At 35.4% G+C, this 11,247-nt stretch overlaps 1 protein-coding gene across 2 annotated transcripts in view; it reads left to right on the top strand.

Annotated features, from left to right (window-relative positions):
* Sh2d1a (SH2 domain containing 1A) overlaps positions 1-11,247 on the top strand; it is a 23,458-nt gene that overhangs the window by 9,376 nt on the left and 2,835 nt on the right. For both annotated transcript variants that reach the window (XM_010608028.3, XM_010608029.3), the window contains exon 2: positions 7,766-7,829. In XM_010608028.3, coding sequence (XP_010606330.1) covers positions 7,766-7,829 — 64 coding nt within the window. The remainder of the gene's footprint in view (positions 1-7,765; positions 7,830-11,247) is intronic.

Here is an 11,247-nt window from a genome sequence, read left to right on the forward strand (position 1 = left end):
ACACACACACACACACACACACATATATATATATATATAAATTGAATTTTGGGAAACTTTAACGGTGCTGACATACTGTTTTTGTTTCTTTCAGACATACATCCACAATAGCAGAATTATTGGATCATACGGCATTTCCATTTTTCATTTTTTGAGGGAACTCCATACTGTTTTCCATAATGGCTGTACTAATTTACATTCCCACCAACACTGTGCAAGGATTCCCTGTTCTCCACATCCTCTCCCGCACACATCTTTCATCTGTTTAATGATAGCTACTCTCATAGATGTGGATTGACGCCTCATTATAGTTTTAATTTGCATTTCCTTGATGATTAGTGATATTCAGCATTTTTTCATTTATATGTTAATTATTTATACATCTTCTTTTGGTACCGGGGATCGGACATGGACCTTTTCACTTGCGAGGCAGGCGCAGGAACCACTGAGCTAAATCCCGGGGCCTATACATCTTCTTTTGAGAAATGTCTATTCACATCTTCTGCCAATTTTTAACTTAGGTTATTTGCTCTCTTACTGTTGAGTTTTTTGTATTCTTTACGTATTTTGGGTGTCACATGTATGATTTACAAATGTTTTCTCCCATCCAGTGGATAGTCGCATAGTTCTCTTCTTTCCTTGGCTGTGCAGAAGCTTTTCGTTTTGATGTAATCCCATTTTTCTAGTTTTACTTTTCTTGCTTGTGCTTTTGGCGCCATATCCAAAACTGATTCCTTTAAAGAAACATTATTTAGAGGTAGTTAGGTTAATTTCATTTTTCACTACTAAAATACAACTACTGTGAAAATTGCTGTCAAGTTGCTTTCTCCTCTTGATTTGTTTCCTTGGAGTATATGAAGATAAGCAAGGTCATTTGGTCAAATATATGCATAGTTTTATAACTTCTATTATATCTCGCCAGTCTGTTTCCTAGAACAGTGATTTTCCACACGTTCAGGGAGGGCATATGTAGTTTCAAAAAGCATATTCAATATTAGTTTAATTTTATATTATAAAATTACTCTTTTATAATTTAAACCATAGGAAATAAACCTATGAAATTTTGTTGGGAAAGAAAGACTAAAATGTCTCTGATTTTCTCTGTGAAGACTGAAATAATTGACAGGGCTTTAGCTTATAGAAAAATAAATTTGCATTCATAAAGCATAGACTAAGTGAATAAGGGAGAGGTGGTAAGAGTGTCCTGGGTGAGGGAAATGAGCCAGTTTGACAAGGGAGGCCTTGCTCTCAATATTCCCGAGGAGGTGTGGGTATTCCTTCTGCATTTTAATGAGTCTTTTCATAACTTTTATGTTTATACAAACCACCTGAAAATCTTGTTAAAATGCAGATTCTGTTTCAACAGGTCTGGGTGGGGCCTGAGATTCTATGTTTTTCTGAAGCTTCTTGGTGATGTGAATACTTGTCCTAGGAATGCAATTGGAGTTGCACTGTTTTAATTGTCTTTCATCCATGACATATTATAATGAGAACTAGCTACAATGAGAATTGCTCAGTTACTTGAGCAACTTAAATTGGAAGTCATGAACTCTTGGCTTATTTGAGAAGCAAAACAAATTTGCTCATTCAGAAATTCAAGAGGCTTGGGGTGAAGGGAAGAGGAAATTGTTAATATTAGATGTGCTAATCATGAGAAATTTTATGTGTCATTGACACCAGTTTGTTCAGAGACTAAAGGACGTAAGAACTTTTGAAGTGGTACTCAGGTTCCTGCTGCTTAACTGAAAGTGCGATAAGATCAGATTCGTTAGGAAACAATTTTCAAAACAGACTCATTTATTTTGATGAAATGAGGCTGAGTGATGGTAGGGAGATAGATTCATTGTACTTTTAAGAGACCGACCCCTTTAGAATGGGGTAAACAAGTTGCTTACTATTTTATTTACCTTGTTGCTGACATTTTAAATAATATCTTTACATATCACCTGTAATGTTACTGAATTATCGCCATTAATCACTTTCTATAGGGAAAAAGGAACTAAGGACCAGTGCTGTTTCCCTGCTTCCATCTCCATTTTGCTGTGTAGTTTTAAGAAACTCATTGAAAACATATGTTTCATGCTCCCATGGTGAAAAATGCAAATCAAATGTCTTTACTGGTTCCCTGTAGAGAACTTGCTGAGATCAATGGGCTTTAAGGTGATTTCAATTTTTTTTAAAAAGCAAAACACTTTAACAATGGAACATTTTACACTTATGCAACATATCGTATATAGGCATATATCAAACTATTTTACATATGATCTAAATATTCAGGCAAATCTTCATAACAGAAATGAAACATTTCATGTGATAACACCAGCAGTTAAACTGTTTGTTCGATGTCACAAGCCGCACGAACCTGATTGGAATGTTTTAGTTTTTTGTTTTCTGGGTAGTCAGTACTGATGAAAATATAAATTAAAGGAAAAATAATTTAATCTACATATTTAAAGACTTCTAATTCTAAAGGGAGTTAATGGCAAATATGGTAAATGACTCAAGCATGATATTTTAATACTGTAGCATCATCTGTTATTTTAAGTTGAAACACGTTGATTTTAACTGGAGTTTAGTGTGTATCCTAACTAAAGATGTCTATTGTTCGAAACTTGTGCGCAGTGAGAGTAAGCAGAAAATGCATTAAATAAAACCATGTTGATTCATATTCCAATTCAAAATTTTAAACTCAGTATATTTCTTTCATAATTTGTCAAAGAAAGGTTTACTTCATAGAAATGTTAAATTTTACTGAAGTAAAGTTTATTTGGCAAATAACAAAAATTGTTCATTAATATTCATCAGAGAAAGGTGAACAAAACCTCAAAGAGATCACTACACTCAGTAAGACTGACTATTATCAAGAAGACCAAAGATAAAAACCTGCTGGCCAGGGTGTGGAGAAAAGGGAACACTTATACACTGTTGCTGGGAATGTAAACTAGTACAGGCATTATGGCAAACAGTATGCAGTTTCCTCAATAAATTAAGAACGGAACTGCCACATGACCCAACAAATCCATTTAAAAGGAAATGAAATCAGTATACCTAAGAGACATCTGCATTCCCATCTTCATTGCAGCAGTATTCACGAGACCTAAGAGACGGAAACAACCTAAGTGGCCACCAAGTGATCCATGGGTAAACAAAATGTGGCACATACAGTGTATACAATGAAATGCTACTCACCCAGAAAAAGAAGGAAATCCTGTCATTTGTGACCACATGGATGGACCTGGAGGTCATTACGTTAAGTGGAATAAGTCAGCTGCAAAAACACAAGTACTGCATGGTCTCACTTGTGTGGAATCTAGAGTTGGTTCCATAGAAGTTGAGAGTAAGATATGTACCAGAGGCTCAGGAGTACGGGAAGGGAGGAGGGATGAGGAGTGGTTGATCAGTGGGTACTAAATTAAAATTAGGAGGAAGAAGTTCTGATGTGCTATTATATGGTACGGGGACTATAAAATCAGTAGGGGAAAGCTAATAAGGGAGAGGAAAAAAATAGGAGAAAATGAAAAAATGGAAATGAAGTGTTTGTAAATGGGCAGGGGAGGAGCGGGTGAACGAGGGCAGGAACAAGGGGAAAAATGAGAACCAAGACCTGTCATGTAAAGGTACAAGATCCCAATGATGAATGTGACTGTACTGTATCCCTAAAATGTACCAATAAACTCAATTTTAAAAAATCTATAAGAAAGGACTTTGAAGGTTGTTATGATAAAGAAATGATAGTGTTTGAGTACCATAGGTATGTTCAATCTGATGTAAGATTATACAATTTATACATGCATCAAAACATGTTTCACAAGATACTAATTAATATGTACAGTTTTATGTTTTTGTGTACCCATTAAAGTAAATTTAATTGATAAAAAGTTTTTAAGGCAAATTAAGTAGCATTAGCATATTTACTAAATATCTGTATATCTGTTACAGTTTGAGGGTCAATAGCTGAAGCACTAGATCAAATGGGCCTGATCCAGATCTCATCTTTGCTGTTTGATCTCTTCTCTGGTTTTGATTATTTAACTTCTCAATCTCCTGACCTATAAAATGAATTTCATAATATAAAGCTGATAAGATTTTTTGTGGGTTCCAAAGGAGATAATTCATACACTATGGGCTAAATGTGTTCCTTAAATGTTTATGTGTGCTTGTATTTCTAGATAAGACCTCTAGGAAGTAAGCAATGTTAAATTAATTCATAAGAATTGGGTCCTAATCTGATAGGATTGGTGTTATAAAAAGAAGAAAAGCAGATATACAAAGAAGTCAAATGAGCCTAACTTAAGAATATAGTTCCTATAAGCCAAGAAAAGAGGCAGTAGAATGAAAGCTACCTTGCTGACACATTTATTTTGAACTTGTCAGACTCTAGAGCTGTGTGAAACAAATTTATATAATTTAAGTGTATGGTATTTTGTTATGGCAGCCTAAGCAAAGTAATATGGATTTTGGTACTGAGAAGTGGGGTAGGCTGTGACAAATACCTAAATATGTAGAAGTGGTTTTTCAACTAGGAAATGGGTAGAGTCTGGAGGAATATTGAGATGCATAGTAGATAAAAGCCTGGATTGCCATGACCAGAATGCTGGTAGAACTAGGGTTATTAAAGGTTATTGTGGTGAGATCTCAATGGAAATGAAGAACACGTTTTTGGAACCTGAATTTAAGTCTGTCTTTGTTATAAAGTGACAAAGAATTTGGCTGAAGTGTGTTCTAGTATTTTGTGGAAGATAGATTTTGAGAGATGAAATTGGATATTTAGCTGAAGAGAATTTTTTCCTTTCCTTCCTTCCTTCCTCTCTCTTTTTTTTTCTTCTAGTACTGAATTATATCCGTAGTGCCTCCCAGCTGAGGATATTTCTTTTCTTTTCTCTTCCTCTTCTTCCCCTTCCTCCTCCTTCTCCTCCTCCTCTTTTTGGTACCAGGGATCGAACTCGGGGCCTTATGCTTGTGAGGCAGGTGGCAGCGCCACTGAACTAAATGCCTGGCCAGCTGAGGACATTTCTAAGGAAAATTTTGAAAGCATGACTTGGTTCTTCTAGATTGCTCATAGCAAAATGAAAACAAAACAAAACAGAGATGAATTGAAGAAGAAATCATTCAGTAGAAAAGAACCAGATTTTAAAGATTTTCAAAGTTCTCAGCCTATTGCAAATTGTGGAGAAAATACGTAGGGTATGGCTGGACTATCAGTCCTTAAGGAGATTACACATAATGTTAACCAGCCATATCACAAGAAGCCAGGAGTAGAGTTTGGATAAAGGAAACAGAGGTACTGTCAGTTTGTGCCAAAGGGAACAGGGCAGTATCGTAGGGCAATATGGGAGAGCATTTCATTGAAACATGCAAGAAAAGGGGGCAATGTCCGCAAAGGCAGTTCAGAAATCATCAAGCTGCTGTTCCCACCACAGGCCCAAAGTGTGTATGTCTGGGAAATAAGGCTACTCTACCTAGTTTTTACAGCATAGTACTAAGGCCCAACTGTGCTGCATGGGTGAGACTGTCCTTCCAACGAAAGAAAAGAGGCCACTTCACAGAGCTGTGAGGGTAACACTGCTGTCTGAGTGGGCCTGAAGGACAGAGTATTGAATAAAAGAAAATGATTCTGGAGCCTCCACATCTAAAAAATTTGCTTTGCTAGGTTTTGGAGTTGCTTGGAACATGTCACTCTGTTATCCTTTTGATCTCTCCCTATTGGAATAGAGATTAAAAATCCTATTGGATCCTATTGGAAAATCTATCTTATGTCCACCTACCTTTTTATTTTGAAAGTACATGACTTATCTAGTCTCATAAGTTTGTGGCTGGAGAGGAATTTTGCCTTAATGTGAATGGTACATTGCATATCGCCTATATCTGATTAGATGATAATTAGATTAAGCTTTGGACTTAAAACTTTCCAGTTGATGTTGGAATGAGTTAAGACTTTAGGGGCCATTAGGACACAATGAATGTATTTTGGATGGGAGAAGGACATAAATTTTGGTTTGCCATGGACTGAATTGTCTACTCAGATATCTTTAAAGCATTTACCCCAATGTGACTGTATTTGGAGATAGGATCTCTAGAAAGTAATTAAGGTTAAATGAGGTCATAAGAGCAGAGCCTTAATCTAAGGATTCGTGACATTATGAGGAGAGAAAGAGAAAGATCTTTGTCTCTTTCCCTGTGCTTGAACACTGAGGAAAGGCACAGTGAGAAGTCAACTCCTCACAAGTAAAAAGAAGAGACCTCAGAATAAACTCTCCCTTGCTGGCATCTTGATTTGGGACTTCTGTCCTCCAGAACTGTGAGAAATAAATTTCTTTTGCTTTTGTCATCCAGTATATGATAGTCTTTTATGGCAGCCGAGCAAACTAATACAACACGTAAAATGCTTGGCATATAGTAGAAATCAATTACACAGTCATGCAATGTGCATATAAATTGAAAAATAGGAGAAAATGTTCATCATATTTAAAAGGACAAGCTTTTTTTTTTTTTCATACCGGGATCGAACATGGGTGCTTGTGCTTGCGAGGCAGGCGCCAGAACCACTAAGCTAAATCCCCAGCCCCAGGACAAGCTATTTTAAAGTACATTAGCAGCACTCCTTTTTTCTCCTTAAAAGTTTTTTATTCTATTTGACACATAATGTCTATATCTATGGAGTACTGTGTGATATTTCAGTACATGTATACAGTACACAATAATCAGGGTGATTGGCCTATCTATATCTAGTGTAATTGTATATTTTATTACATGTATACAATATGTACTGATCAGATCAGGGTAATTTATATCCATAACCTCAGATATTTATCATTTCTTTATGTTCAGAACATTTAAGATTGTCCCTACTAGTTATTTTGAAATATACAATTATAGTTGTTGTCAGCCATAGTTATCCTACTATGCTATATGCTAATTCAAATTTATTCTTATTGAAAGGCACCCCTGTAGCAATGAACTATCCTCTCCTCTTTCCTCTTCTCCTGCACCCTTCCCAGCACTGGTAACCACTTTTATATTCTGTACTTATTCAACTTTTTAGTTTCCACACATAAATGAGAACATATAGTATTTTTCTTTCCGTGCCTTATTTCACTTAACATACTCGTACTGTCCTCCAGTTCCATCTGTGTTGCTGCAATGACAGAATTTAATTCCTTTTTAAGGACGATTAATATTCTTCGAGGCAATACTCTTTCTGAATTCAAATTACTATTACCACTATATTAGTCTAATCTGTTATAGAATAGTATAGTAATATTGTATTACTATATATTATAAGAGTAGTTATATACTTAGATATTATAAGCTTATAATATTACATTATTTTTCTAACTAGTATTATCAAAGGTAATACTATTTTAAATCGATATGGTAGTATCTTATTCCAGCGAAGTGTTTTTACCTTCAGACTCTATGTGTGCTTAAAAATAATAACCCTGTGATTTGTTAAAACTATCTAATAATTCATGATTTTTATCAGTTAAACAATTTTCTAGTTTCTATCTCTGTAGTGTCTCAACTAAAATCCTTAAGAGCATGAGCGTCCACATTTAAAAAAAAAGATAAAGAAACCTCACTGGCACTTGTGACTAGGTGCACATAATATCCGAGCAAGTTAGAGTAACTTGTTCTTGCTTCCTATGGATGCAATTGTGCCAAGAATGTTTATCATAGTATGTAACATTTAAATGTAACTTTAGTTAATTTAAAGCATTTATTGTTCTTTTGGAATTTTCAGTAATGGAAATTTATCCTTTCACAGGTATCAAGGTTATATTTATACATACCGAGTGTCCCAGACAGAAATGGGTTCTTGGAGTGCAGAGGTACCGTTCTTATTTATTTATTTGTTTGTTTGTTTTTCAGTGAGTTTCAAGGAGTTGTGTTTGAAATTTAGTTTGGTTTTATAAAGGAGAATTCATACCATATATTACCAAAATATTCATCAGATTTTAATCACTAAAATGCCTTTCCAAATTTGTTCCTGGATCATATTTAAGGCATGTGCAGGTGAATGGATGCACCTTGACACTAAAACATTAAGTGAAATAAATCAGACACACAAGTTTAAACACTTCATGGTTTCTCTTATGTGAGAATCCCCAAATAGAAATAAAGAGCAAAAGAAGAGATAGATAATGGGAAGGAGAGAAATCATTTTCAAGTGGGAAGGGGTATAAAAGATGAGGGAAGGAGGGAGAGAAAAAATATTTAAAAAGAAGAGAAAAAGAAGCCTTTAGGGAATTGTGGTCCCAAAGCCATTCATCCAACTTTGCGTGGAATGCTATGACTTGGGAAAGGTAAAAAAGTTGAAAGAGGCTGTCAAACTTTCAGTACCTATATGAAATCTTAGAAAGCATATAAAAGTCAATAAAATGTTATTCTTGTTTCTAAGAGGTGATAATGCCCTGGGGGTGATATAAAATGGAGGTAGGCAGCAGTGGAAGTCCCTGGGCTTGTGGTCAAGTGCATCCATGTTCCAGGTCAGGTCTGGTTCCCATGCCTCTTTCCCAGTGGATCTACTTAAATTTCTGTGAATCAGTTTCTTCATCTGTAAAATGAGCCTAACAATAGTTCTTTAGTCACAGGGTTCATTTGGTAGAATAAATGAGACAGTGCAGGTAATGAAGCTTTTAGCTACAGGTCCTATCACATAGTGAGCCCACAAAAATGTGAAATCTCGAAAATTTCTGAATAATATGACTACAGATTATAGTTCAGTGCAAAGTGATCTAGAACAATAGTTCAAATGAGGGAGGGTTTTCAAAGTGTTTATGGCAATGGATCCTGCTTTGTGTGTGGGGGGCTTGGGAGGAACAGGACTCCTGTCTGAGCCATGTTGTAAGGCTATCGCTAGTTGAACAGGGAAGAGAAAATTTTGCAGTGTTTTTAAGATGCTCTACAGAACCATAGTGCTCTTCTATCTGGGTCCATGGGTTTCCTTGGTGGTTGAAGAAGAGGAGGAGATAAGTCGATATATTTCTGGATACCTGCTTTGGCATCAATATGAGCAGTTCCCTTTTATTTTGTTTATAAAGTAGGGCTCTGAGTAAGATTTCTTTAGAACAAAGAATTCTTGTTGCTTTGAAAATGTCTGAAAGCCCCTGTGCCATTCCAAGAAATGTCTGTAGTGTGAAATCTATTTCCACGGACCAGAGTATTTTATGGGTTATCACATTTTACCAATCCTCGAAGTCTCTATGACTGAAACTTTGTAACTTAAATGATTTTTTTCTCTTTAAAAATTGTTCATATTTATAATGAAATAACTTCATTAGTAGCTTTTGGGAACATAAATGCTAATATTAACTCTATTAATAGCATCCATACATTTAAGAAACTCTAAAATCTAGACTTAAAAAACTAAAAGAGCTCCAGGCTTACAAATTCATCAGTAAAGTACAAATTATAGACTATAAATCTTTTGAACTACTAAGATGAATTAGGGCACGTTTTCAAATACATTGTTAACTTATATCAGGATAATTAATACTAATACTGTAATGTGAACTGAAGGAAAAACAGTACCATTTCTAATTAAAACTATGTATGCCTATTTATTTTGAAAAATTCTCCGTATCGCTGCAGATAATTAAATATGAAGTTAAACTTAATTTATCATGACCAATAGCTACGTATAATGTGCTATATGTGTATACCTGCATTAGTATTTGATTGAACAGAAATAGCCCTTCTCCCTAAAAAAAGAACCCTTCAGCTACTGAAGAATATTCTCCATGGAAAGGATCTTAGATTTTTGTAAGGGTTAAACAACCTCGTTTTAAAATTTGCTTGAGACCATGCTAAGAAGGAGAGGGCTTATTGAACATAAATGCCCCCTCATCTCATTATCTGGACTTACCCTGTTTATTTAATAATATTGTCATTGTCTGCAGCAAGATGGCAGAAGGCTGGCATGGATTATTCCCAAATACAAAACGGCTCAACAATTCCATGTTGTCTAAAACTGATTTTGTGCTTCTTCTGACTGCTGTATTCAGCGTCTTCGTTATGCTTCGCTAAAGTGAATATTAAACTAGTGTGTATTCTCGGAGCGCATACCACCTGACTGGAGAAATTTTTCTCTAGAGCATACTGAAGACCAGTGGTGATCCAAAACATGTTTCCATGGATGACTAAGAGGTGACAGCATGGGAAATGTACAACTGAACGATAGCTGAGTTCAGGGACAGGATGGGAGTTGTCAGGGGTAGAATTCTTGTAGTAAATGCATTTCCAAACTTGGGTAAGTGATAGATATTTGTACTCCTTTTTTGGAACAACATTTCAGTTTGACATGCTGCAGGAAAAATCATGGCAGTAACGTTTCATTTTCTGTGCAAAGATCAGGTAAGTCTGAGTTTTCTTGGGCAGAATAGGATGAAATTGAACCTTGTATCCCATGAATTAACAAAGACAAATATTATGTGTATATTTTAGACCATTGCCTAATTATTAATTTAGTTCTCGAGACTTGGGCTAACATTTTGCGTGTTAATTTACAGAATTCTATATAGAGTCTTCTATAATTTATTAATATGTGAATTGTCAGTGGTACATTTTAAAGAATTTAGAGACCTCTCTGTCAATTGTAATGCCTTTGGGCTTTTCTGTGTATTTGAGCATCAGGATGGCAGTTGGTACTCAATACTTTTACTTGTTAGCCTAAGAAAATCACTATAAATTAGGTCAGTAATTTGCTAAGGGAACACTGCATCCCAAATTCAAATTGCTCCTATATATCCAATGTTACCATTCCTCTGTTAGCATGGATAATCAAGTGTTAACTGCATACCAGTCCCCATAAGTACAATGTATCTGTTGACAAATGGTTTTACAAGTCATAAAAATAGCTAAAATGTTATGTGGTTTAAAATCTTTCCGCACTGGGGGAAGTGTGTACTTTCTTCTCAGGTTGGTGACTACCTTCACTGGAACCTTCTTGATCCAGTCGCAATCTGAAAGGGATACAGAGGCAATTCCGATATTTTTAGTTGTCTGTGGGACCCTATGCAAGCTGATTACTTTTTTGTATTTATGTTTTTTAATTGTCAAATGAAAATAACCCAATCAGTCAATAACTGCCAGCAGTTAAGAATATACTGGAGTCAAGATTGAAGAGTAATACCGAATAGTTTTTCTGGTTTGAATAATCTGCAATAATACAGAAGATTTTAATAAGATTACTGACATTGAGAAATGGGAAGAAAGGAGCTAAAGGTGTAGGGAAGGTGACAGGTAGGG

This window comes from Fukomys damarensis, unplaced genomic scaffold (genome assembly GCF_012274545.1).
Source record: "Fukomys damarensis isolate Sample0158 unplaced genomic scaffold, DMR_v1.0_HiC HiC_scaffold_39, whole genome shotgun sequence".
Taxonomy (NCBI): domain Eukaryota; kingdom Metazoa; phylum Chordata; class Mammalia; order Rodentia; family Bathyergidae; genus Fukomys; species Fukomys damarensis.